The 27,709-nt window shown below is 51.1% G+C and overlaps 7 protein-coding genes across 7 annotated transcripts; 2 read left to right on the top strand and 5 right to left on the bottom strand.

Annotated features, from left to right (window-relative positions):
* Nucleotides 1-91: 91 nt before the first annotated feature.
* On the bottom strand, nt 92-3,217 carry VTN77DRAFT_5202 (uncharacterized protein; the record flags this gene model as incomplete). Its single annotated transcript, XM_069421346.1, has 1 exon — nt 92-3,217. The coding sequence occupies one exon, from the start codon at nt 3,215-3,217 to the stop codon at nt 92-94; it is 3,126 nt and encodes a 1,041-aa protein (XP_069277017.1).
* A 3,586-nt stretch (nt 3,218-6,803) lies between these two features.
* Nucleotides 6,804-14,156, bottom strand: VTN77DRAFT_5201 (uncharacterized protein; the record flags this gene model as incomplete). The annotated part of the gene is made up of 8 exons (XM_069421345.1): nt 6,804-7,013; nt 7,091-7,684; nt 7,743-7,885; nt 7,945-8,661; nt 8,710-9,296; nt 10,020-10,432; nt 10,489-13,855; nt 13,927-14,156. The coding sequence occupies 8 exons, from the start codon at nt 14,154-14,156 to the stop codon at nt 6,804-6,806; spliced, it is 6,261 nt and encodes a 2,086-aa protein (XP_069277016.1).
* Nucleotides 14,157-15,115: 959 nt separating this feature from the next.
* Nucleotides 15,116-15,922, top strand: VTN77DRAFT_5200 (uncharacterized protein; the record flags this gene model as incomplete). The annotated part of the gene is made up of 3 exons (XM_069421344.1): nt 15,116-15,252; nt 15,359-15,626; nt 15,716-15,922. 3 exons carry the CDS (start codon nt 15,116-15,118, stop codon nt 15,920-15,922), a joined length of 612 nt encoding a protein of 203 aa, XP_069277015.1.
* Nucleotides 15,923-17,172: 1,250 nt separating this feature from the next.
* On the bottom strand, nt 17,173-18,644 carry VTN77DRAFT_5199 (uncharacterized protein; the record flags this gene model as incomplete). Its single annotated transcript, XM_069421341.1, has 3 exons — nt 17,173-17,679; nt 17,730-18,467; nt 18,546-18,644. 3 exons carry the CDS (start codon nt 18,642-18,644, stop codon nt 17,173-17,175), a joined length of 1,344 nt encoding a protein of 447 aa, XP_069277014.1.
* A 1,347-nt stretch (nt 18,645-19,991) lies between these two features.
* VTN77DRAFT_5198 (uncharacterized protein) lies at nt 19,992-21,872 on the bottom strand (the record flags this gene model as incomplete). Its single annotated transcript, XM_069421340.1, has 1 exon — nt 19,992-21,872. The coding sequence occupies one exon, from the start codon at nt 21,870-21,872 to the stop codon at nt 19,992-19,994; it is 1,881 nt and encodes a 626-aa protein (XP_069277013.1).
* An 863-nt stretch (nt 21,873-22,735) lies between these two features.
* VTN77DRAFT_5197 (uncharacterized protein) lies at nt 22,736-24,201 on the bottom strand (the record flags this gene model as incomplete). Its single annotated transcript, XM_069421339.1, has 4 exons — nt 22,736-23,408; nt 23,461-23,478; nt 23,922-24,130; nt 24,187-24,201. The coding sequence occupies 4 exons, from the start codon at nt 24,199-24,201 to the stop codon at nt 22,736-22,738; spliced, it is 915 nt and encodes a 304-aa protein (XP_069277012.1).
* Nucleotides 24,202-25,818: 1,617 nt separating this feature from the next.
* VTN77DRAFT_5196 (uncharacterized protein) lies at nt 25,819-27,610 on the top strand (the record flags this gene model as incomplete). Its single annotated transcript, XM_069421338.1, has 3 exons — nt 25,819-26,050; nt 26,109-26,928; nt 26,983-27,610. The coding sequence occupies 3 exons, from the start codon at nt 25,819-25,821 to the stop codon at nt 27,608-27,610; spliced, it is 1,680 nt and encodes a 559-aa protein (XP_069277011.1).
* Between the last annotated feature and the right edge of the window lie 99 nt (nt 27,611-27,709).

Raw genomic sequence — 27,709 nt, 5'->3', positions numbered from 1 at the left:
TCGTTCGTCATTTCAGTTCCAGTTCAAGTTCCAGGGACAATGATTGTCATTGCACCCATGTCTCTCTCATCCAAACATCAATGAAACTGACCTACTCCCTTCCTCTTTCTCCTCCCCACGAAACCCTCTGTCGGGTTCCATGTCCATATCCATATCCGTGGTGCCTTGCGGATCCACTTCCGGGGCTGTTGCTGTCGTCGGCTCCCGCTCCCGCCCCCGAGGTAACGACTTCGCCCGCACCCCCCTTACGTCTTGCAGGTCGCGTGCCGTCCGCAAACTGGATTTTGCCCTTGACAGCCCGCGGCTCGCCGTCATCTTCACTGTCAGGCTCCCGTACCAATGCTCGTTTGGGTCGTCGAGGAAGGCCTGCCCTTTCTGCCTCCTCATCGGTTTCCTCGTCACTCGGATCCTCAATCTCTCCCAGCGCGGCGAGACGTCGCTTACGTTCCGCAGGGGTCTCGCCGGAATCCAAGACATCGGCTCGGCCAGCGTGACGTGGACGACCTCGTTGAGCAGGTGGAATCCGCTCAGTGCCATCGTCCTCCGAGTCTCCTTCCCGCGTGAGAACGTCACGATCGGACTCCTCAGTGATGAACCCTTCGTCCGACGTAAGATTTTCTCCCTCGGAATCCTCCGCCTGCTCCTGCTTTTCTTGTGATCGTGCCTGCTGACGAGCAACCTCTTTAACCTCGTCTGGCGCGTCCGTTTCCTCAACGAGCTTGCGGCGAGCCTTGGGGTCCAGCTTTTGGATTTCCTTGATGAAGTCCTGCTTGCCCATTCTCCTTCCCCGATGACCAATACCTCTCTCCTCGACAGTAGGATCGTGCGCCAGAATGAACCGCAGACCGTCGTCCTCTTCTTCCTCCTCCGACTTCTTCTTCTTCTGGCCACTCCTCGACGGTTCCCCCATGCGTGACCGGCCTCGCCGTACCTGAGACTCTGCGGCTTCCGCTGGAGTTACTTCTGTGTCCTTCCGAGTCTTCTCATCAGTGGGGATGGTATATTTCTTAATGACTTCGCCATCTTCGTCCTCGACAATGATGGTGTTGCCAAACCGGTACGCGCGGGCCGAGTGACGAGGGCGTTTCCTGGGCTTGGTTTCCGATGGACCCGCCTCTGGCTGTTTCTCTTTGCCAAAGCCAGTCCATTCTCGAAGGCGCTGTTTAATCGTCCGATAGGGGTGGCCGGTCTTTTTTCCAACAGCCTCTTGTACTTTTTCACCTTCTGTCTTCCCGTGAGGTTGGCTCTTGGACTTCGCAAACTCGCCCGACGTGTCTTCCTGTAACCTCTCATGTTGCTCCAGAACGTGTCGCCGTTGCTCCTCTGGCGACTCATGACTGATATCTTCCGTCTTCAGGACATTTCCCTCCTCATCTTCAATGACAACCTTGTCACCTTCTTGGTAGACTTCAAGCTCAGGCTCCCTTCCAAATTTCTCACGTTCTCTGCCCGGGGGCGAAGTGTCTCGCTCGATTCTGTCTCTTTCTTCGCGCTCCTTTTCTGCTTCCGAACTGTAGTCTTCGACATCCTCTCCTTTTTCGGGAAGCGAAATAGTTTCCGGACGTCTTTGAGGGGCGATGGCTGACTGGCTGATGGGGCCGCCGGCGCCTGCAGCAGCCCGCTTGCGACGTCGTTTCGGCCGCAAGCTCGGCGTTCGCTTCCTAGATTCCTCATCTTCTTCTCTTACGCGGCGGAGGAAGTTGCCCGGGATACCAATGGGTGGCAGTGTACCGGGAGGATACTCGGGAAGCTGTTCGCTTGAAGACATCGAGGAATCCGCTTTCCGGAGCGACAGGGAAGTCTTTGACAGGGACTGGATACGGGGCAGGCGGTTCATCCAAGACGGTCCCTCCTCGTTGGCAGTAGTGTATGACAGGGTAAGGGTCAGCGTGTTGATGCGTTTTCCAAGAGTGAAGACGGCAACGGAAGAGCCGTGAACGACGATGGAGGAGATAACCATAAAGGTCGTGACAGGCCATATCAGTTGCACGATATAGTAGTTGCTTTGGCCTGGATGAGGAAGATTCGACTGAGCGACAGGCTCTGTGGAAAAGTTTTCCAACTCAGCTCTGGTCAGGATCGCAGCGAAAATCGCACCGACGCCAATAGGACCAAAGTGCCCAGCAAAGAGCGCCTCGCGCCACGTTTTGATATCCGGTATGAGGGGCTTTAAGATCATCATGATCGGTATGCGGCGGAAAAAGATGACGAGAATGGACATGACGACAAGCCTCCACGGGTAGAGGCCGATCTCCGGAGCATGGTACGAACTCCAGGGTATGATAGAGCCGAAATAGACAAAGTAGGCCAAGTTGAGCAGCAGATCAATAACGTTGGACACGTGCGACTCTTCGGTTTTGGCGGTGAACCATCCATCATTACTGAAACCCACGCCGGCGGAGAACCCGATGAGGAGATCATCCATCCCCAGGAGACTGCCTGACCCAGCACAGAAGAGGGCCAGCACGAAGTAAAACACCAGGAAGCTTTCTCTATCAATCAAGTTTTTCCTCTCGGCGAACTTGATCGCGTGTCGCGCTATGTAGCCCAGGGTAAAGCCGTAGAAAGCACCAAGGATGCATTCATAGAGAATCGTGTTACAGAACCAGTGGAAAGCAACCTGACCGGCGCTTGGGCGGTAGCGCAGGATATACAGGGATAGGTAGATGAAGGGGAAAGCCATGCCATCGTTGCAGCCGGATTCGGCTGACAGAAGATCCCTCAAGTGCTTGGGAACTCGTTTGGCGAATTTACCTTTGCCGACGACCGAGGAGGCCAGCACAGGATCGGTGGCCGTCACACATGCTGCACATATCAGACTCTCGAGCCAACTAAGCGGCGGGACCATCCACCAGATGAAGAGACTGGTCGCTAACCAACCCCAGGTCATGACGGGGACGAGGAGCAGGGTCACGGACTTCCAGTGTCTCTCCATGTACGACTTGGGCAACTCGACTCCGACGGCGAAACATTGGACCACCAGAACAATGCGGGAGCATTCGAGCGTGATCTTGTCGACGTTGCCCCATGACGCTGGATCGAAAAGCTTGGCGGCGTAGGGGCCAAAGATGATGCCGCAGAGGGTTGCAACTGTGGCCTCGCCGATATAGAGCTTCTCCTTGACGAAGAGAGAACACAGCATGAAGAGGGAGGTGAAACCCCCGAGGATCATGTACGCCACATGGGGCTTGTCAATGGCGAGCTGGTTCCAGACCATGATGCTTGCCAGACAGATTATTCTGTTTGCGCCAAGGGGAAGAACCTTTCTTCGTTGTGTTGTGCCGATCCCTCACTTGAACACTATTTTATCGGGTTTGATCGTGCAAAGGATCAGGTTCCAGCTCTGCCTCCCAACTCCAGCAACGCTCTCCTGCATATCTATGTTTATCAATGCTAACACACAAAAGTGTAGAGAAGCTGGGAACGAGGATTCTTCCCTCGGGCTGAAATGGGCGAAGGGAAGCAAAATCAACCGATCCCGAAAGATGAGGATGGCGGAGGAGGGGAGAGGGGGATCAGCGCTGGCCGGGCGAGTCGATGACCCGATGGGGGGATCCGCCAATCTATGCGAGCGGATGACGGTCAGATAAACTTCAAAGGGAAATGATAAGAATGGCAGGGACGAGGGGGTCGGGGATATATATATCGACTAACCCTGATTTGACGGAAGGAGCAGAGGGCAGTCGCGTACTCCGTTTTGTTGAGACTGTCTGATCGCCGTAATCACAGCACTAGCCACCGGGCCAGATCCTCAGACGGATCAAACGGCGGGGAAAGACATGTGGGAACGGCGGCAGGAATCCACAGGGATCGTCGCGTTCAACAGTTCGGAGTTTGGCTGGAGGAGGATACTAGATCGGAAAAGAAATAATCTCCGCTGGGACACGCTGGAGACCATGACGAACGACTGCAGATGGTTCATGGAAGCAGCGGTCTTGGCGAAGGCGGGCATGGGAGAAGGAAGGCCCGAATCAAACCGATCAGTGGTCGTCATGACTTCGGACTGGACCGGGGTTCGTCGAGTTTATTACTCAGATAGCAATTGCAGGATTGGCGTGGCAAGATAGCCAAGAAATCGTAGGAAAAGCAAATTCTGCGAGCAAGTACGGATCAAGTCCACCTCGGACAGGTCCCGGCTGGAAGCATTGATACTTCCGCATGGAGTTAAAGGAGTATCCAGCGCTGCAGATCAAGCGTGCACGTTGCGTATGGTAGTCTGCAAGCGGTCAGCCGGGGGATTCGTTCGGTATTCCGATTACCGTAAGTCTTCTTCCAGAATGCTCATGACGAGCGCCAAGAGCGGAGAAAAAAAGCCGTTGCTTTAGAACAAGGTTAGAAGAGGACATCCAGGCAATAGGATTGCTTCGTAATAATTCAATCGCTTTGGGCCTCCACGCCAAGGTCACAAGGCTGAAGTCAAAGTCGGAGAGCAAACCTTACTACCAGGCAGGTACCTTCCCGCCGAGTCACCGACTTGTACGGAAGGAGCTCCACTGCCGATGCACTAACCGCTTTGTCTGTAGTCCAGCCACACATCACTCTACAGAGTACTTGCGACCTCCTAATACCGTCCATAATAGTCCATACAGTCAGACCATTTAATAGCATGCAATGATAAAGATTTAGGCCTGTAGACTTGAAGGAGAATGTCCTAGATGAAATCACACCTTGCCTCGGACGTATAATTGTATTGTATGCTGCAGCCAAGAAGTAATCTAAGTTACACATACACAACCACATGCCCTTGGCATAGCATGGCTGCCATGCTTGTTTTGCGTCTGGGACTGGGCATTTCTCCTCCCACGTATGTAGAGTGTATGTATGCTGCACGCGACATGGATGCATACAGATCACGAGACCTGCACAGACACGGAACCGGAAAAAAAGAAAAGAGAAATGGAACAATTTCCTCCGGACTCCGTACTGACCAAGCAATGGGTTGTGGATATCCATCTCTGTACGGAATACAGAGTACTCCGTATATTTCAGTGGACTAGGTACCTACCTAACCTATCAGTAGGTCGTATCTGCTGTCTGCAGGTGGATATAGATTCCACATAGAAGCACAGTATACAGAGTAGACTCATAGAGTTGACATATCAATAACTAACTCCCACTACACATGAAACACATGATAGGTGAATAACAAGGATCAATGCGCAAAGTCTACATACAGAAGAAAACAAAGGGAAAAAAAACCATGCTAATCGCGGCTAAAGCGGCAAAATAACCCCACAGGCTATATGTACTCCGATACAGCCAGGATACAAAAAAAAAACTCGAGCAAGGATCCTGACTGATTATTCTGATTCTGATTCTCTTCTCAACCAGTGCTACCGCTAACTTCTACTTAAGCGGTCAACGCGAGCTTGCTGAGTTGCCAAGTCCCGGTAAAACTAACTGATCACTGAGGATCCTCTACTTTAGTTAGTCAGGGACCCGGACCGTTGTTATTTTCCCCCGCATTCCGCAATTCCCGCCTTTACCGACCGTACTCCGTATTTATTTAGCGTTGCTTTTCTTCTTTTATCGTTTTCTTTTCTTTTTCTTTTCTGTACGGAGTACGGAGTACACTGTATATGTACACAGTGAAGTGCATCTACATCTTCTCCAATTCAGACGGTAGAAATTCTAGGTCGCTGATCCTTGCTTGTACTGTGATCAATTAATTATTTGAATTAACTATGAACTATCACTGATTGAGTGGCGGATACTTGGAACTTGAAGCTTGACTTGACGCGCTAGTATGGAGGACAGGACTAGCCTACCACTAGGTCACTCTCGAGCTCCGAGCAACTGGAAGTTGGGACAAGCTTAACTCCCCGGCCACTCGGTACTCGGCATCAATCCCTATTCAAGTGTTCAACACTGTCGAACCTAGGAAATAGTAAATAATAATCACCTGATAGAGTACATTGAATCAGGGAAGAAAGCTCTACCGGGCCTAGAACACTCTTTTCGTTAGGTGCGGACCTACCTAGTTAGTGTGAGGCTGCTAGCTAGTTAATTAGTGCCCAGTCAGCCTTGTCAGCCTGGTCTGGTCAGGTCAGGTCTCACCGATTGATTGCTGATGATCTGATTCGGCATGTTGATTGGACTTTTACACTTGAAAACAAAAGAATAGTTTAGCTTGCAGATGGACTCGGTCCAGATGCTAAATAAATAAAATAATAATACTCCGTACGAAGATTGTGATCAGACCTTCAAATCCCTAGAATACAGCCTAGACAGCTGCAATTAAGATAACACTATTATAATACTATTATTATGGCAAGAGGATGCATGACAGTGGGGATCTGCGCAAAATCCCCTGGAAAAGAAAATAGCAAAGAAAGAAAAGAAAAGAAAAGAAAAGAAAAGAAAGAGGAAACGTAAGCAGAGATTCGTTCGTCAAAACTAATTAAACGACAGACCAGCCGGCTTCGTCTCTGGTATTGATTGGCTAGGTAAATAACAACAACATGCACGAGGTATCGATCGAGTCATGAGCTTTCATTGCGTTGCGTTGGACAGCGAATGACAAGGACAAATCTTCATGTAGCATAGCAGTAACAACCCGTAGCAAGAAAAAAAAAGAAGAAGGAAAGCAAAGAAACACGTCAAGCCGTAACAAAAGGACGCCACAAAAAAAGTAACGTGGCGGTCGTGTGACAGGACTGCACCCAACTGGCATCTTAAGCAAACAGATAGATCAATCAAACATTCATAGCAATCCACTCGAGAGCAAACCATGGCATAGCAAAGTAGCGATATGTCTTCGATCCAGACCGTTCTCCGGTCGAGATCGCACCCCAATCGTCGGATTAATCACCAGTCGGCATCCCGTCTATCTCCTCACTCAGTGCTCTCCAATTGTCCGCCTGCAGCTCCGCATACTTGACCCTCTCCTGACTCCAGTCTTGATGCAACCGGCTGATATGGTACTGGCTCTGTTGGAAATAATTGATTTCGTCCCGGATGCACTCCTTGATGAACACGCCCCGTGCATGCTGCTGCACGATGGATTCTTTATCCTGTAGAAGAAGTGATACGTCAGCGAATCGACTGATCGTTTTCTACGGTCAGTACAGGCGAGAGGATCGGATCCTACCTTGAAAATAGCCTCCTCAAGCTTCTCAATCTCTCCCGGCTTCACCGTACCTTGAGGTCGAGCTCTCAAATCCTGGAGCTTCCTCTTGTTCTGTTCAATACGCCGTTCCAACTGGGGAATGTTGTCCTTGGCGTATCGATCTTTCCTGTCAAATAACTCGCGCATGCTGACAAGACAGTCCCTCTGGCGCTTCAGATCCTCCAACACTCCATCGTACCATGCCTTAGCCTCATCCTCGAGAAGGGTTTGGCTGGTAGCAAGATGTCGTGCAGTCGCGTTGATGCCTTCGTTAAGTAAAGGAATGTCATTCGTATCGACTGCATACGTAGCCTTCGTGGCTTCAGTCAAAGACTTCAAAGCCAAAGAAAACCGTAAATGGTCAGCAGCGAGCCCCTCGTTACGCTTTGCCAGGCGCTCGAGCAACGTGCAGAGGTTGATGTAGATGTCAGCTGAGCGCTTAACGCCCGCGCGGACAGTCTCAAAAAGTTCGTTGAGGTTTGGAGGTAAGGAGTCTTCGAGATCCGGAGGGAGGACTCTGCCTGTGAACTCTTCTTGGACGGATATCGTGGCCTGCTTACGCCATACGGAGAGCTCCTGTAATAGTCAGTCAGTGCCTTGTGTCAACTCTTTGGATGACTTGCTCAGAACTTACGGTTGGGACAGTAAGGAACATGACTACAAGCTGCTCTTGACTGAGCACGGGGTGACGGACCAGGGCGTTCGTAAAGCGCACGAGTCCTCGACGGCGTTTTTCAAGAAAAGAGTTTGAATCGGCTGAAAGGTGAGTGCCATTGACTTAGAGAAAAGAGGTGAGCAGAATTTTAGGCCATCTTTCAGTGCAGCCTTCGACGTACCTGCAACTCTCTTTGGAGGAAGAAGCGGAAGCTGGCGAAACGGGTATCGCCTCTGAAGACAATCCAGCAGCCACACGAAATCGCTGTATCTTCGGACGACGGAGCTGCCTCGACGTGCAGACTTCACCTCGTAGTTGCGGTGCTGGAACATGAACATACCCTCCTTCTCCGGAAGTAATGTGATCGTAATGACTTCCTCCACTCCGGATCCTGTCACTCGGCCACCACCGAGAGACCGCCTTTGAGAATTAGAGCCTCCCTGTCCATCTCCAGGTTGTCCAAATCCCCCCAAACCTGATTGACCGGCATTCCCAAAACTCGCGCCCGCGCTACCATTGTACCCGTCCCACCCCGACGCGGAGCTACCAGAAGGCGCTGCATCGGACGGCCCATTGGAGCGAATCCCATTCTGGGTCTCTGACTGATTGTTATATCCCGTGGCCACATTAGCCCAACCGTTGGTAGCTGATCGAATGCTTCCGTAGCCGTTCAGTACAGGCTCGTTCGCACCAGCCGGGGCATGGCTATGTCCGCGGTGCAAGTCAGGACTACCCCATGGATCAGCTTCAGAAGTCCCGAAGGAATTCTGTCGCAGGGCTGGAGACTCTGTAGAAGGATTTTCATGCTGGGACTTGGCGGAGTGTTCCTGGGAGGTGCTAGGGCGTTTATCTTGGTTCCTCAACTGGTCCAAGTAAGGAATCCTAAACTCTGGAAGCTCTGTGCAGTGTCAGCAGAAGCATTTCAACCAGGATAGGACGAACATACTTTTCCGTCGCTCGTCAACGGCATCAAATGTCACATCTTCACCTTCCTGAGCCAAGCCCACCAGCGCTAGTAACACATTAAACTCATTGCGCCCGATGCCATTCACATCCTCCTGGTCGCCAGGAACAACGAGGTTCAGGATCTTCGCCTGATCTCTTGAATCCAAGCCGCTGCTGGAGAGTATCTCCCGAACAGCGGTCAACCCGACACCCGCTCCAGCTCGATCACCCGAATCCAAGACCAAATCGTATGCATCTATATAGCTCTCAGGCACATCACTAGCGGGGAGGAGGGTCTTGACGAGTTCGTGCCGCGCTGCCCTTTTGGGAGCTGGCATGTCCCACGGAGAGTCGCCGCCAGCAGCGTCATCTGCAAACAGAGCCGAGCCTGCTGATCTCGCGCCGGAAATAGACTCGTCAGCGAAGAGCGAGGATTTTGACAAGCGGTTCGAGTTGGCCTCAGAGGCCTCTTCAGGTGATGTGCCGAACAGAGACATTGGGGGCGGTGTTGGGTGGTTGTCAACCAACTGCGTCACCGGGTGGAGGCGTCCGTTCAGCTCACTTATCAGTCCAGACGCCCAATCGCACCTACACCGGACCGATCAGCTTCAAACAGCTTGACAAGTCAGTCGATAAGGGGGAGGAAGCTTGAAGACTGCACACACCTGGCTTCTGTATAAATGCTATGTCATGTTCAAGAGATAACTACCTGAAGGTGCGCAGAGAATGGAGTGGGACACTGTCAGTAGCGCCAGTGCACGGGGACGCTAGAATGATAGCAGATTCAGAAACACGCAGTAGCGCATTAGCCCATCAAGCCCAATTGCAGCTTGACGGATTAAGTAGTCCGTATGGTCTGTGGAATGATGACTTTTTTTCTTGTTTGGTTTTTGTCTTTCATACATTATTGGCAATCAATATTGATTGATTTTGTTGGATTATTTCAGAACATGCAATATAGTTTGATTGTAAACACAACAAAACACCCGCCCCGGATCTGAATCCACCGTCGTAGCAATAATAAACAGAGAAAGAAAAGGCCCTTCTACTGCCTACGCTCTCGATCTACTTCCATTGTAATAAGCCAAATGGCGCAAGAGAGAGGATGACTGCGGTGACGTATTGTTTTCTTGATTTTCCTCTACCTAATCTGTGGGGCTGTTCGCCTTTTATGATAGGAGCAAAAAGAAAAGAAGAACCATCGTCAATCATCACATCCGATATCGTCACGGGTCATTCATTCGAAGAATGTCACCTGCTTCCTTCCTGCCCTTTCCCCCCTGCTTAAATTAAAAGTGTCGAGCAACCTACGCCTCCGCATCGAGATTCCGCAGCTGCGGTCCAAAGGTCTTGCGGATCCAGTCAATGTACGACTTCCACTTGAGATGCTCGCCACTCGACTCGGCCCCAGGAAATGCCTTCTCGAGTTCCCGGCTGATCTTCAAGATTCCCAAGGACGCCTCCTGGGCCTTTTCAAGCTCCTGCTTGACGGCGTTTTCCTTGGGCTTGAAGGACAGAACAACCCGGTACTTCTCGGACAACGCATCGAGTTGTCGCTGGGTCTCTTCGGGAGCAAGCACGATTAATTTAGCCGTCATCAGGTTACATAGCGTCCGGATATCCTGCTCGTCCTCAATACCGGCCAAGATCCGGTCAAAGAACTCGGAAACGTTGATCCGCGTGAATGCCGAATCCAACGACGCATACAGGGTTTCATACGCGCTCTAATAATTTTGTCAGTGGACGAAAAACAAATTATCAATCCAAAAGGAAGGCTCACCTTGCGAAGCTCCAGGCCATCGTCGACTTTGTGCTTGAACGGCCCCATTTGAACCTCACGAATGAGTTCAGGTTTAACATGGGTATCGCCAATGACGGCCGGCAGCAGCTCGCTCAGATGCGGCTGAATGATGTCCATCTTGTTATGGATCGCGGAATTCAACGTGGTCAATGCCAGACGGTGGTTCCCCAGGTCCCGATCGCTCAGCATGTTCACCAGCATGGGAATGATCAAAGGTCGCAACACGTCATTGTAGGCACTGCTCGAGTCGGACAGCGTGTAGCGGAAGGCAGAGATGACCGTTCCACGGACCGTGGGGTTTTCGTTGGAGAGATACTCCTGAAGATGCGGCACATACGATGCGGGATCGATCAAGGCCAGTCTCCCAATGCATTCCGCTCCCACGACTCGGTTGTCTTCATCGTCCGACGCCGCGAGAAGGATCTGCCAAAGCTTGACTGCGAACGGAGCGATATCTTTTCGTACGACATCGGGATGCTGAAGAATTTCTTTGATAGAATGAAGCAGCAGATAATTCGAGGAACTGGATTTATCCAAGCCCTCCAGTATGACAGGCATATAGGTCTTGAGGTTGCTGGCCGCAGCATTGCCGAGAGCGATTGCTGCAGCAAGACGGACCTTGTCGGATTTCGATTCGAAGTTGGAGATGAACAGATCCGGCTTCAGAGGGCATTCGGCACCCATGCGAAGGCAGACCTCGCCCAGAATGGCCAGAGCAAGGCACTTGCGCTGACTATCCTGCGCCGTTCGCAGCTCCGAGAGGAAGTCTTCCATCTTCACCCCCACGTTCGGCCCGCCGTGCACCAACAACGTCCCAATCGCCCTGCCCACGACTGACGGGTCTCCGTTGATTCCCACGTCCCGCAGGAGACGTTTCATAAGCTCCGCTCCAGCGCCTTGTTCGCCAATCACCTTGACGAGCAGCAAAAGGGCTTTGAGCGCCGTTCCTACTAAAGGAGCAACCACAATCGTGCAGAGCGCGGAGATCAGAGCGTCATTGACCAGCCGCTGCGCGTGACCGGGGATCACCTTGGCCAGAATGATCAACGCGGGAGCGAGAAGATGGAAATCTTCAGGCGTGATGAGCGGCAGCAAGAAATTCTCCAGATCCTGTATCGTTTTCTCGTCATAGTGGGCTCTAGTATTAGGGTTCATGGCCAAGCTTCGAAGCGCCTCTAAGCAGGAGCTACGCAGGGTACGATCGGATTTGCGAAGCTGAGCACCCAACTCGGTGGTAACCTCGCTGATCCACGCCGGAGTGACGTCTTGTTCACTGCTAGCAAGGACGGCAATGTCGTCAATTGCGCGGGCAGTAGCAAGTCTGGTGGTCTCGTTCTTGAGCCGGTCCACCAGGATGCTAAGGCCCTTCGACCGTCGCTCAGGCGAGATGAATTTGGCCCCGGCGTCGCCAGACGTGCGCGCCAACAGGACACCAAGAACGTGGATGGCGCGTTGGCGGACTTCGAGATCGGCGCTCGTGTCAGTGATGCGGACAACGATCACTTCGTAGAGCTTCTCCAATTGCGGTCCTAGATTATCCGGCTCGTTTGCGGAGACGCGAGGTGGAGTGAGTGCCTTGACAATGTGCTCAATGGCTCCTAATGCCTCACTGGCGACCTTGTAGTTCCGATCGTCAACCGAGGCGACAACTCCGGGAATCAAGGCAATGAGGAATGGCAAAAGCGCATTCGACGTGTGAGTCTCAGCAATTGCGCCAATAAGGCTGAGCGTTTCAATCTGCAAAGTTCCGGCGCTGACAGCGGTTCCTGCCGTGACAGTGCCGCCGAGAGATGAGGTCTTCAGCGCGTCGGCAATCGGGTCCTCGATCTGCTGCAGGAAGTCTGCCAGACCGCCATAGCGAGCCAGGGCGAGACTTTTCAGCAACGACACTGCAGCTTGCTTCAGCGGCACAGAAGCGCGCTTCCACATCTTGACCAAGCTTTGTATCAGGGCCGGGACCAAGCGTGCCAGGTCGGCTTGAGGACCGGATTCCGGAGCGGGGGAGGTAATCACTGGCGAACTGATGGCCGACGAGGTTCCCATGCTGGGTTCGAAGTCGAGGGTGCTGGCAAAGCTGTCTTGACGCCTCCTCTTTCGAGAAATCTTAGACAAGCCTCCCACGGACTCGGTGAAGCCGTTGGTCGAGACGATCGTAGCGCCCTCAGTGGTCTTCCGGACCAGGGCTGTGAGGGTCACGACCACCTCGAGCTTCACACTCTCTTCTCGCTCCTTTCCGATGCGCGAGATCAACGCCGGCGCCACTTGTTGATACAACGTGCCATCTTCCAACACACGACCGCTGCCGTAGGTGGAGACGACTGTGTGCAGCATTTTGGCAGCGCAGCGGCGCACTTTCCAGCTGATGTCATCAATATCGCTGTAGCCTCCTTCTTCCTCGAAGTCGCCAAATTCGTCATCGCCCTCATCGGGTTCCTCAGTGGCTCCGTCTTCGCTCCCTTCGTCTTGGATTCCTCCCATTTCTTCATCTTCTTCAATCGCCACGTTGGGGTCATACTTGAGATATCGCAGCGCCGCATGGATCGAGTCCATCAGATACGGCTGCATCTCTTGGCTGCAGGAGGCCAGTAAACCTTCCAACGTAACCAATGCTGTCTCCCGGAGTTCGTCCGCCTGAGGGTCATGCTCTCCATCTGAATCCTCTTGGTTCGTCTCCTCCAATTCCTGCTCACTGACGGCCGATAGCACGAAGGGGGCCAGGGTCTTGAGATAGGCGCCAAATTTCGTCGGAGCCGACCTGGCAAGGCTGCCCACCGTAGCGATGAGGTGACGGCGTTTGTTGACGGTCAGATGCGGGGATCGAAAACTCTCGATGAGCCCTGACACAAACGCGCTGAGCTGGGCGTCCGAAAAATGGACGACGAGAGCGGATATGGCTGCCAGGGCCCGCTTCGTAGCTACTGTGCCGGCCGTGTCGTTCTCGATGATCGCCATGACCGACTGTTGCAGGGCGGCCACCTCGACCTCATTCAGCAGCGGGCCGAAGCAATTGACCACTTCAATGACGACATCGATGGCATCACTGCTGAAACCTTTGGACGGATCCTTCTCTAACATGCCCTTGACGACAGAGCCTCTCCGGTTGGAGCGGGATGGAGTCTGGCCTGTGAGGCGCGGAATGAGGACTCGAGAGATGGCCGCGTATGCCGCGGACACTTCCGGGGTTGGAGGGATTCCTGGTTGAGGACATGGGAGCGAGGTGACGATGACTCGCAAGGCGGTGTTCGGGACGGAGGTATCGATGGATTGTGAAGTGGTCAAGTTGGTGAGCCGTTCGATGAGAGGGGCCAAGCTCTCTACCGGTAATCGCACGACGAGCGGACCGAGACTGTAATTTTCCGGTGGTCAGCCTCGTATACTAGGTAGAATAAACAGAGAGCAAGTCACTGGATGAATCACCATTTCAAGGCCTGGTTCTGCACCTCGCCATGCTGGTCGTCCAGAGTTTTGAGCAGGCCATCGGCCAGTCTCGCGGAGGTGGTGGCATCGTGGGAGAGAAAGGCGGAGCTGGGGCTGTTGAGGATGCCCAAGAGATCATTGAGCGACATATACCGGATGTCAGGATCGGGATCATCGAGCTTGACCAGCAGTCCATTCAGACTGTGGAGGGTTGACTGCCGGTCCACCATGGTGACTGTGGACCCCCGCGCGAGCGGGCAAGACAACTAACAGAAGAGAATTACACGAGAATACAGAAGACGTATGGTGGTCTTGTAGAATATAGAACTGGAGTTATCCCCAGGTAAGTAAGGGAGGGAGTGACTGAAAGAGTGGTGGGGAGGGGAGGGGAGGAAGCTGGCCTTGTTTGCATCCAGCTTGGGAGAGCAAAAACGTGGGGCAATTACAGCCGCCGCAAGGGGACCGATTAGTTTGGTTGGTCCAGATCACTCCTATCAGGCACAGACACAACGAGAAAAAGAATAAAAAAGAAAGATTATCAGAGTAGGAAGAATTATATCTGCTCTGTCTATTTTACAGGATAGAGGGGATATGTTGTTAATGAAGTTTGTCGTTTTCTTAATTTAATTCTAAGCACTCCTTCAGACAGGATGAAGTATCCGCATGGTCACCACAGTACAGAGTATATACTACGGAGTACAGTAGTAGTGACAAGTATATAGGGCAGCTCCAGCTATTTGCAGTCAGTAATATATTAATAACTCATCTAGACATGTATTCTTTTTTCTGTCAATTTCTTCTAATTGGTTTCCATGATGACATAATGGCAGGGATAAGAGATACCTGCCTAGTAAGTTAAGGCCGACAGGACGCTGTCATGGCAACATCACTGCTGCTCCGGCGCAATTGCGGGAGAGCATTAGCTAAGAGGCACCCATAATGGCAGGGACCTACCTAAGCAGCAAGCTACCTAGGTAACTCGCATGCCCGGAGATCGGGCAGTTCGGCCCTATCACTTATCACTCGGGCACTCCATATAATCACATCACCTCACTCACTCACCTCCCATCCGATCTTTGCCCGCTCAGCTCCGATCTCCAAATCCTCTCCATCTTTTCTCTTCCTTTCTATCATCAATTGCTTGCCATTGACTCTTCTTGAAACAAGCATTCCAATCCGCAGTACAGTCATGGTCCTTCCACGCACCCCCGCACTCCGCACTCTTGTTGCGTCGCAGGTCCGTGCTGGGTCCCGGCTGGCCGCACGGCGCTTCTACGCTAACCAGGCTGGACATGGTGCGCCCCAGAAGAAGAGTGATCTGCCTTGGTGAGTTGAACTGAATTTTAATCTGATCGACTGGTCGATCTCTTCTGGTCATTGATCTCTTGTTTTGTGTATATACAGACATTGCTAACAAGCAGCCTTGCAACAGGCTGATCACCTCCCTCGCCCTCACCGTCCCTGCAGCAGTGTACCTGTACAATTCCGGCCCGCCCGAGACTGAGCATGGCATAGGCCCCCAGCGGCCCGTGATGAAGGGCGACGACGGACCCCACGATCACAAGAAGGCGCCTCAGCCGGCTCCGGAGGAGGTGGAAGAGAAGAAGCCCGAGGAAGAGAAGCCTGCTGAGGAGGTGTCCGAGGAGGAGGCTGCTCCTGCGGCGGAAGAGGGGGACAACAGGCCTTCTGAACGGGATCCGGTAGGTTCACTTCTTCTTCCCAGCGTGAATTCAGAGCAAGGACACAAGAAGGAACTGGTTCGGAGAAACTAACGACAATTCTTCTCCAGCCCAGAGCCTACAAAGGCGCTGAAAGCCCCGCCGTCAAGTCCGGCGCCCAGTCCGCCAAACAGCAGGGCCTCTCCAACACCGAGACCAAGCACCCGTGGCTAGAGTCGTCAGGGAAGAGCGCAAAGGCCGAGGGGGACACCGATTCCGCCAAGCTGCAGGGGACTCTCGCGCCTGAGCGGCCCAAGTATGAGGATAACCGGGTGTAGATCGATCAGATCAGCTGCTCTCACGACATCATGCATGTACTATAGAAGAATGGGAAATGAAAAGTCTCTTGTCTTTGTCTTTCTGATTGAAGCAGAAGCAGGACATATCATATCCAGATGAGAAAACAAAAAAGGAAAAAAAAAGAGAGAGAGAGAGAGAAAGAAAAAGAAGAAAAAGAAAAGAAAACAAAAAGGAATGATAGGAAAATGATAGAGAGGTCAGTCATCCAGTCCATTGATGATCAGACCTCCCTGTCAGTCACTCATATTAGAAATTAGTTAGTTACTGGTCTAATCTATAAAAATCATTGATCATTATTGATATTGATTATGCTTGAAGGGGTAAAACATATCATTCAAGAAAAAAAAAAGCCAAAAAAAAATCACCAAAAAGAAGTATTAGACAAAGCCAAAAAAAAAAAAGTCAAAACCCAACGGGGGAAAGAAACCGCTCATAAGATGATGATGGATGGATGGATGAGTGTATGGTATATCATTACAGAGACAGACAGTCAACTCAAGTCAAGTGTCAGTCAGAGGCAGAGGCAGAGGCAGAGACGGGTTGATCGCTCAGTTGGTCAGTCGTCACGATCTTTTTCTCCGGAAGATAATCTCTTTCTAGAACAAAAAAAACTGGCCAACGAACATGGACAGACAGAAGGCTATCTCATATGTATGCGTAGAAGTAGAAAAAAATACGTAGGTAGGTAGAAAGGTAGGATATTAGTCTACAATAATTCCCGGTTCAATCAATCAATCAATGCTCATCCTCATCTCATCTCATCCTCGTCATCAGATAAATATTTATAGATAACAAATCAGTCAATCAGTCAATCAGAATCCAAAATGAAGAGTCTGTTCGTTCGTTCATTGTTGGGGAGGGAGGAACAAAAAACGAATGATATGTGATGAGAAAAGAAAATAAATCCCTATGCAAGCCTGTCGAAATGAAATGAGAAAAGAATCAATCCTTCCTTCCCCTCTCCCAAAAAGTAACAAGACAAAACGAACACCTGCGTGACAAGTGGCATAGATTCAACCATGACCGGGTCGAGTGGGAGGCGGGTAGAAGAATAGGCGTTCCGTCTGCTTTTGCTTTTGCTTTTTCCCTCGTTTCAGATTCTGATCATCACATGGCAGTTCAATTCAATTCAATTCAGGAAGAGCGGGTACAAAAGGAGGTCCTTTTGTTGAATTAATTGAAAGATAAGGCACGGATAAGATAAGGATAGCGTTTCTTATCGGCGTTCTTATCGCTCTTTCTTGCCGTTGGCCGTGGGAACTTCGGCGTCCACAGGCTCCCCGTTCACAAGAACCTGAGGAGTCTGGTTCTCCTTGCCAACATTCCGCCGTGTCACAGCCTGACCGTCGCCGTTGGGCAGGGCGCCACTGGCAGATCCGTTCGCAGCTTTCGTAGACACTTCTTCCTCTTCCTCCTCCTCATTATCGCTCCGTTCGTCCTTTTTCACGCTGTTCAAGAGATAATTCTTCAAGATGCGCAGAATGAGAAAGAGCCAGAAGAGGTTGACCGCCTGCAAGCTGGCCAGCAACACAAAGGTGATGATCTGACTGATCCAACACTTGTACTGTTGAGTCTCCCAGTTCAGTTCGAAGGGCCCAACAGTCCGGAACTCCGTCAGAACTGCCCAGAGGATCTTCAGGTTTAGGTAGTGTCGCAGGTAGATCCAGACGGTCACAAACAGTCCAAAATACGGCCCAACGATTGGAGAATCCAGATAGTTGAGGGTTTTCGACGTCTGTTCGAGTCAGTGAGGAAATTTTAGCCCCAAAAAGACAGAAGACGTACCGCCAGGAAAAAGTCAGAGATATCGTGGGTAATGTACACGGCAAGCCCCATGTACGTAAAGTGGAACCGATAGCTCAGGAAGATCAGAGCCAGCGTGATGATGTGATGCCCAACCAGCTCTTTAAAGTCCTTCCGGGGCTTCTCCAGCTGCAGCAACAGCACAATGGCCTGCTGGGCCCAGTACGCCGCTTCCAGCAAGTAGTATGCCTTGAAATCCGCGGTGTGCTCTCGATGCGGGAAACCCTCAAACATGGCCGTCGTGTTGAAGTACCAGATATTCGTCTTACTCATCACGTACAGCCCGAACGGCCCAAAGACCGCAAAATACATGGCCGTGTAGACCTGCTCCATGAAGCGAGCGATCTTGCCCTTGGAGCGGATCCCGCAGTAGATCGCCCACGGGCGGATGACCCGCTGCATCAGGAATTCACGAGTGAAGGAGAGAAAGACCGTGTAGAAGGCAACGAAGGCGAAATCCTTCTTGCCCTTGCCATACATCACCGGCTCGCCCGGATAGCGCGGTTCGCGACGGTACGACAGGAAGATGGCGCTATGGATGGGATTGGACGGGGTCGGATTGACGGCATATGCGGACAGGAGAACCACCAGGATCACCAGCGGTGTCAGCCATGTATGCTTCAACGAGAGGTCTATCCAGCGTCGGAATAAGGAGCGTGGTTTGCGCCGTTTGGCTGGCGGTCTCCCGGCTTTGTCTGTTGCGGTCCGCGGCGGACGATCCTAAGTTCAGCCGGAAACATGAGCCCAAAGACAGATATAACAAGCCACGAGGACTGCGGCATGGGAAGAGAATCGCACCTGAGATACCTCTGCGGACATGGTTGATATGGCCGGGGCACTGGTATCACCTCTGATGTCCGCCCCCAGGTTGCTGGACTTTCTCCGCATGCGAGGCATGTTGACAGAGTGTGTGTTGTGAACGTCAGAATTCCCTGCTGTCGTTCCAGGAAGACGTCTGTTCCCAATGCGGTCCCCAAGCGAAGCCCAATTGCGTCGTGGAGTCCGTCAAGGGCCACAAAACCCTGCTCTCAGCACTCTGACCCAGCAATAGGCGAGGAGGGAAGCATTCGAGGTCGAGAAGAGGCGGACGGAGGTGGAGGGGAAAAGTGCGAAGGAAAGGAATAAAATTCGGGAACCGGAGAAGCCAGATGAGGAGAGAACCTCGTGCCCGGGAGATTGGATCTGACCAGATCAAGCCAGGACAGATCAAAAGCCGGAACCGAACAGGACAGATTTTTTGAAGTCAATTCCGGGGCACATGTCAGCCGCCAGGGGTCGTTCGCAAGCACTGCCAAGCAGCTTCGCTCCGCGCCCGATGGCACGCTAGCATCAAAGAGAGAAAAGGAGTCAACACGATGGGGCGGAAATGCCCTGCCGTGGATGACGTAGACGAATCATCTACTGCTAGCATGCAGATCGCCCAACGAGTACGGACTCCGTATACGGAGTAAATGGCGAATGGACAAGTTGATTCTCTTTGTGAATTTCCTATTGACTTCGTTGCTAGTAAAATTTAGAAAGAAAGAGTGTTGCATAAATAAGCAGAGGAAGTCAGCCATAAATGACACTGAGATACACCGCAAAAACAAAGTTTTCCTGCAAAAGTTGAACTTTTTATCAAATTGTTTCTCAACAATATATATGATACCCCTGTCTTTTTTTTATCAAAATATAGATAATTACTAAATGAAAAAACGTTTTATTGTTTGCTTACTTATGGAGACCTTCTATAAAGACGTCAAAGTTTTTTTTTAAAAAAAAAAACTTCCTAGATTTATATTTAAAACCCAAAATATATATTTTAAAGGATTGCCTCTACTTTATTACCACAACTCCTCTACCATTACTATTATCTTTATTTTTTTTTTAAAAAAAATCATTAAATAATAACTGATATAAATTTTATGTAGGGTTAGTAAGAATATTACTAAGTTCTTGAGAGCTAAAATATAGAAGTCGATGATTTTATCACCAGAATTTTTGGCAGTTGTGCCGTTTGGGCATCAGTCGTAGAATAATAGAGAAGAAGTTTGCTTCTTAATTCTGTTGGAACGTGGGAGATGGCTTTAATAATGGCTTATTGAAGAGAGGTCTTCAACCCAGATCTCACCTAGCCTACCCAGGTACATACCTAAGTAATCAATATAACTACTACATTCAGTAAAAGAAAGATTTTTTTCTCAGCTAGTTACAGGCAATAGGTTGGTGTCAAAGGTCCCAAAGCAATATGACCTAGATACGTACCTATTTCAAACTAACCGTCGGCAGTTCTGCCATATGCAGCTTTGCACTCCCATACGGCACCAGCTCAATCTCAAACGGATCCCCTGTACAATTCCTCTGACCGGGGAGAGGTGGATTTGGCGCGTACCCGTTGACCAAATCCCATGAGATCTCACACACCGTTGCCGTGATGGACACGGGCGGAGCGTTCAACGTCCAGATCGGATTTGGCAGCGAGCCACTGTTTTGGGGGGCGTTGAAGCGGAAGGTGGAAGGATCAATTGCCAACGACCAATTCGTCGTCGGGAGCATGGTGTACTCTTGCACTTCCGGGGGAGCATCGGGATAGTTGGAGCTGTGGGTGGTGACGTTCTCGCCGATCGGAATGGAGTAGAGAAGAGCGCCATGATAGATCGACACGGTGTCGTTGGCTCTCGGTTCTACCCGGATGTCTGTCGAAAGCGAATATACGACAGTGTTGACCCCACCACCTAAGTAGATGCGGTGCAAGCCCGTTGCTGGGTCTGCCTGGACCGGACGGGGCGAACCTCCGTTCACAGCAACGACGCTGTTCGATGTTGATGCCCAGGACGGGACCCGGACCAAAAAGTCAAACGGGCCATCAGATTGGACGGAGTATGTCAGATCATAACTGAAAGGATAGTTTGTGTTGCAGGAGATGCTGACTTGTCGTCCCGACTTCGTTGTCGTGTTCACGGAAGTCGGTCCCAACAAAGCATGCGCGATGCCATCCTCATCAACCCTCACAAAGGAATTAGAGACGAATTTCGGATATCCCTGCGGATGGTTCACTGTGCAGCAAGGATAATTGGGTTCCAGCCCAAAGGTCTGGCCGACAGTGTTCACGTTCCAGAACGGCGAGACGTCCAGTTCATGCGAAATTGGCTGATTCGTCTCGGCGACGTACTGATGAGCCCACCAGTTCGGCGTCAGCATGACAGGAAGCGCATTGTAAGCGGCCAGTTCGCACCGATCCGCGAAGTAAGCGTCTCCCAGTGCCTGATAGAGATAGCTCAGCGAGTACATTGTCTCCACCACACAACAGAGCTCCACGCCCCGAACGGGACTCAGACCGGACAACCTCTCGTCCGCGATGATCACCCCGGAAGGCGTGCCATGATACTGAAAGGTCCAATTGACAGCCCGTCGGGAACTGTCCGCAAGGCCGTCGTCGAATGTGAACCGCCGAATGACTGCCCCGGCCTTGAACCCTTGGCCAACATTCACCCCGTGCTCGAAAGGAAAATAGAAATTAGTGATGTTGACGGGGACGGTGTCCAGATCCTGCTTGATGTAGACCCCTTCCGTGTACCAGTATGACCAATTGTATGCCTTCTCGTTCAGGTACTGCATGCACTCAAACAGGATCTGGGAGTCGTTTCGGGGATCTTTCTCGTAGAGCCATTGCAGACCCAGGACCATATCTGCTGCCCGGGAGCGCCCCCACTGGTCATCGAAATCGTCTCCGGGGTGCTCGACATAGCCTGTATAGTTGTCGGCCAGCATGGAGTGCATCAGGTTGACAAATCTGTGCATGCCATCCAGGATCTGTTTCTCGACGTCCGTGCCATTCTCCGCTTCTGCCAGCTGGGCCAGACCCAGAAACGCGGGATATCGAGCCCAGAAGTTGCGCGTGCTGAGGTTGGTCTCCGGACCCAGCCAGCCATCCGACTGCTGATGCGACAGGATGTGGTCTGCAGAGCTCAGGACCTGCTCCTTCAGACGCTCGTCGTCCAACCCGTACGCCAGCGGCACGAGCCCGTTGAACCAGTAGGGAAATGCCTCGTTGAGCGAACTGTACTCCTGATCGCCTCCCAGCCAGGGATTGTCCCGGACGTAGCCGTAGAAATCGTATTCGTGCCCGGCGAGTCCATCGCTCATCAATTGTAGCTGATCTTTCAGCCAGCCCTGAGGCTTGATGGAGCCGAGCGGAAGAGGCTCCAGGACACGAGGGACGACTTTCAGAAAGAATTGTCGCAGAAATTGAGTTAGATGAGTACCATAACGTTAGAGTTCTTGTCAGAAGGAGGAAAAGAGACTCACGGGAAAGGTTTGGACTGCTGGAAACCCTAACAAACAAACCCGACAGCAACACGGCTGTCGTCCGACGCCAGTAAGAAATCATAATGGTGTATTCTACCACTACCCTCAAAAATAATGCCAGAAGGGACGCTCGTTGAACCATCAATATAGTACGATTTTCCCTAACAGGAAATTATCTACAAGACTACAACTTATCGAGAGATGGATCACAGGGTCCGTCTCAAAGATATATTGGAGAAGGGATTGAAGATGTGCTCCAGGAAGCCATCATGTGTCTAGACCCTGATTTGTTCTCTCTCTCTCTCTGTCAGCCGTGGTGTCATGGAAATTCTATATTTCTCCGGACGATCTTCCCCAGAGATGCTACCTTCCCCGCATCATGCGCCAACGCACTCTCACAGATCATGCGCTAGCAAAAGAGCCGAGGACGAATCGAATGGAAGAAAATACAGAGAAACGTACTGGGTTGTTTGATTAGTTGGATTATATACCATATGCTTGTCATTAAATCACGTTATTGTCTCTGTTATAGACCATAAGCGCCCGAGATACCAGATCCAAAGGGGAAAATAAGAAATAAAATAAGACGATAATAAAACAGAAATTGAAAATAAAATAAAAAGAAAATATTACCATCAACTTACACCTGATGATGCCTGATCTCCATCAGTTTACGTTTCGAATCTAGTTTGCCACCACTGTCACAGGTTACAAATCCCCGAACCTCGAAACTGGCCTCGCGGGTAGAAAACTCGTGGCAGGCCCTGATCCATCTGCACCGGGATATTCCCGTTATCATCCACCGTAACATGAGTACAAGTTAGGACCTCGACCAGTTCCTGCCGACTGTGGTATCCGGTATTTCCAAGGGACAAGACGTACTTCGGGCCTCTGGAGCCGAGGTTGCTGAGCACGGTGATGACCTGGTACCCGTTGAACCCTTTCCGCATGGCCAGCGTCGTCGAATCACTGTAGATCGGCCGGTTTTTGTAGGTCAGGTAGGTTGGACTCTGACGTGCGGCGTGACTGCGAATCCGATTCAGTTGTGCGATGAGCCTGTAAAGAGGCGCGGAAGTGTCGTAGCCAGACAGCCAGAGCGCTTCGTGGTTGTTAGGGTCATTGCCGCCGGAGTAATGCTGCTCTTGACCGGCGTATATGATGGGAATCCCATCCGCGAGCATCGTGAATGTGATGACGTTCTTCGCCAGGGACAGGTCCGCCGTGTAGTTGGCGAAACGGGGGTTGTCTTGGTTTTCGGAAAAGGTACCCAGGACGGTGGAGTCCAGACAAGCAGATTTGACCTGGTTGATCCGATTGACCAAGTTGGAGATGTTGCCGGACGTACTCTTGAAGGCATCGATCAAAGGGTAGTAGCTGTAGAAGATCAGTCAATCAGGATCATGGACGGAGCTCCCAACGAACTTACGTGGGATAATTTAGGAAGCTGCCCAAGTACGGGGTCGTCAGCTTCGACCTCTCCGGTAGTAAAAACTCCAGCAGCTGAAACAAAACCAGGCACAAAGTCCTTTTGGACTTCCCTAGCGGTATCGAGCCGCAAGCCATCCACTTCACAAGAGAACGTGAAATGCTGTTGCTGTCATTGCAGGCCAGAGACATGCCTGAATAATTGCGAACGAGACCAGAGATCCAAGATTGATATTCTCGCTGGACGTCTGGGCGTTGTGTATAGAGACCTGGACAGGCGACTACATTGTCACCGATCCAGCAATCCTCGACATGTGTCTGGTTTGACCAGTCGAGTATTGGACAGTAGATGTGATAGTACTTCTTCTTATTGAACGGACAGAATACACTATAGTCTACGGATGAAGCGGATCCCGTTCCAGCCGTTGTGATTGACGATGACATCGTGCATTAGATACTAACGTTGGATCAGCAATCGCATCCCATGTGATATTTAAGGGGCCTACACACACCATGCCACGTCGATGCAGCTCTTCAGATAATTCTCGCAGGTCATCCGCCGACCCAAAGTGGGAGTTCAGCTTGTAGAGGTCTTGCTGCCAGTAGCCATGGTACGCTTCACCATAGCCTGTCTCCCCTTCGAGTTGATGGGTGACGGGAGATATCCAAATCTGGCCAGGCAATCAGCATGTCCAATGTTTGAGAGCTTGGAATATGCCAGACTAACCCCCGTAAAGCCCATCCCCTGAATATAATCCAGTTGGTTTATGATGCCTTGTATGTGCCGCCGCAGTATCGACGGGCTTCTGTAATACAAGGTGCTATCGTCGATCTATCGGGACGAGCGAATCTATCTGTCAGGAGCTGGTATATTGATCTCGAGCGCCAATCCTCCAGGTCAGCAGCCAGGACAGCACTAGCGAAGGTTGTGCCTGCAATCAACAGGGGGAGCTTCATGTTGATCTACCCACACAGACGATGGGATAATCCAATTTGAAGGGAGGGGGTAACACAGAGTTTATAAAGATCAATTGACATTGCTGACTGAAATGTATAGGATCTTTGGAGCATTGGTAAGGGGAGATTGGACTCCACCAGGAATGGCAAGCCATGAGCACAATACTATTGCGAAAAAAAATCTTATTCAGGAGAACATCCACTACCGTAAGGCTTTCACACATTGTATGTAGCACAGGCTCATTTTGAGAAAACTAGATATCATGCAATGGGTAGACAAAATAGAACAGTTTGGGATCTCGTCAGTGGCGGCGAACGACGACCAGGGTATGGTGGACTTCTGCAATACCTCAGATAGTATTATTAGTGATTGTATGTACAAAGGAAGCGAGGGAGTAGACGTTCATTATACTCGACAGGTCGTGGCCATTCGAAAGGCGTTCAGATGTGCGCAGGTTGAGCAAGGAGGCTTCAATAGTGTCATCGCCCTTGCGATCTCGACCAAATGCAGGGGTGCAGCAGTAATCATGCCCGACTGAGGATTTCATCAGGGGCACCTGCAGACTGAGCGAAGTGGGACTCAGCAAAAAGGCTAGAAATGAAAAAGGGTGCATGGTTTCATCTGGTGGAATTGTGCAGGGTGAACAGAGAAGAAGTGATGGGTCTCAAGCAAGATATAAGACATATCCTCGCCAAGAGGTACGCCAACAACCTGTTTTAGAAGTCGCCATCGTTTTGCCAACAAAAAAAGAAAGGAAAGGAAAGGAAAGGAAAAAATTCCTTGAATTAAATTACTGAAATTTATAGACGATCAGACAGCATCTAACCTCTCAATTTAATAATCAGCCTAAGATCTAGTAAATCTGAACTCGATTGCTGTAAAATAGATTAAAGTCGAATTAGTTTCAGAAGCTTAATTTAGCATAACAGGTTATTTTAGAGTTTCTAGAATAGACATTGTCCCTTAGCTTTAGATCAGTGACTGCGAGCCTGGTTGTACTGCCATAATTTGATAACTTAGCTCACTATGAAATCATCTACTTTTCCTTATCAACAATCGCTATCTAAATTAGTAGATGGCTAACCATCTAGCTCTAGGTAGCAAGGATTCTGGCCTAAGGTGATAACAGATTAATTGGCCCCGATGTGACGTTATCTATGATTAGAATTTAGCGCTGATTTACATTGGCCCCATGGGGGAAGTCTTCCACGGTTCAAAAGAACCCCTGAAGTCCACAGCCAAGACCGAACTTAGATCTGTTTTTATCTCATACATCTGTCGTTCTTCACCTATCTTTTCTTGCTCTGGGGGTTGGCTCTTAGAATTCCACGAATCGCTTGGAGTTTGGCTGTCCCCCGTCCACTCGTTTGACACATTCATTTATCAAATCATCTGGTCAAGATGTTCATCAAGCCATTGTTGTCTCAGGTCGCTCTGCTGGGCGTCTTCCTGTCTGGAAGTGCCTCAGCAGGGTCTTTACTACAAAGAGCCTCAGGTCTGGATGCCTTCATTGCGTCCGAATCAGAGATCGCTCTGCGTGGCGTCTTGGCCAACATTGGCCCAAATGGAGAAGCTGTTCCGGGAGCAGATTCGGGAATTGTGGTGGCCAGTCCATCCAAGACGAACCCTGACTGTAAGTAGATGCTAGATCTTACTCTTGCCAAACTAGTCTAATCTAATCGTGCTTCAAGACTGGTACACCTGGACGAGAGATGCTGCCTTGACGTTCAAATACTTGATTGACCGGTTCGTCCACGGCGACTCGTCCCTGCAGGGCCTGATCCAGGATTACATCTCCGCCCAAGCGAAGCTGCAGACCGTCCAGAACCCATCGGGGGACCTATCCTCTGGAGCCGGTCTTGCAGAGCCCAAATTCTACATCAACGAGACGGCCTTTCTGGGCCAGTGGGGGCGTCCCCAGCGTGACGGGCCGGCGTTGCGTGCCACGTCTCTGATCGCATATTCTCAATGGCTCATAGACAATGGCTACTCGGACGTTGCTCTCTCGCACGTCTGGCCCATTACGCGCAACGATTTGGCGTATGTCGCTCAGTACTGGAACCAGACCGGCTATGACCTCTGGGAAGAAGTCGACGGTTCCTCGTTCTTCACCATCGCCGTCTCTCACCGCGCCCTTGTCGAGGGAGCCGCGCTGGCGAAGCGCCTGAACCAAACCGTTGGCGACTACCAGTCTGTAGCCTCCCAGATCCTGTGCTTCCAGCAGTCCTTCTGGACGGGGAGCTACATCGACTCCAACATCAATCTGGTGCACGACGTCAGCCGGACTGGCAAAGATGCGAACTCCATTCTGGCATCGATCCACGTCTTCGATCCGGAGGCCGCATGTGACGATTCGACATTCCAGCCCTGCTCGTCCACCGCGCTGGCGAACCACAAAGCTGTCGTGGACTCGTTCAGGGGCCTTTATTCCATCAATGATAGCATCAAGACGGGATCGGCAGTGGCCATTGGAAGGTATGCGGAGGATATATACTACGACGGGAATCCATGGTAAGCAGCATTTTACTCTGTCTCTCAAACACGCTGATCTGATCGATGGCCTAGGTACCTGTGCACATTGGCCGTAGCCGAACAGCTGTACGACGCCCTCTATCAGTGGGAAAAACAGGGCTCTCTGACCATCACATCCACCTCGCTGAATTTCTTCCGTGACTTTGACCCCTCCGTCAACACCGGAACATACCCGTCTTCCTCTAGCACCTACTCCTCGCTGACGAACGCGATCAAGACCTACGCAGACGGCTTCGTCAGCATTGTGCAGAAGTACACGCCAGACAACGGGGCCCTCTCGGAGCAATTCTCCAAGGTCAACGGCAGCCAAACGTCCGCCGTCGACCTGACATGGTCCTACGCCGCCTTCTTGACGGCAGCCAGCCGTCGCAACGGCACCATGGGCCCGAGCTGGGGCGCATCTCAGGCAAACAGCGTCCCGTCCTCTTGCGCCACGACCACGCTGAAGGGAACCTACACTGCTGCGACGGTGACGTCCTGGCCGACCGACCTGGTCAGCAAGAACACCAGCAGCAGTGGAACCAGCACAGGCACGGCCAGTGGTTCCGCTTCAGCATCCGCCACGAGTAAAAAAAGCGCCGCTAACCCTGGCGCAGGAGCCAGCAGCCAGATGGTATTCGTCTTCCTCGGCTTCCTTTCCATTCTCTTGCTCAATCTCTGATATCCTTTTTTCTGATATATAACCTGTACCTAATTGTTATTTATCAAGCAAGCTAGTAAGCAAGATATATATATATATATTGTCCTATCTGCGTTTCAA

This window comes from Rasamsonia byssochlamydoides, assembly GCF_041956645.1.
Source record: "Rasamsonia byssochlamydoides strain NRRL 3658 unplaced genomic scaffold VTN77scaffold_38, whole genome shotgun sequence".
Taxonomy (NCBI): domain Eukaryota; kingdom Fungi; phylum Ascomycota; class Eurotiomycetes; order Eurotiales; family Trichocomaceae; genus Rasamsonia; species Rasamsonia byssochlamydoides.
Note: the sequence above shows the minus strand (reverse complement) of the source record. Positions and strands in the feature narration are given on the sequence as shown.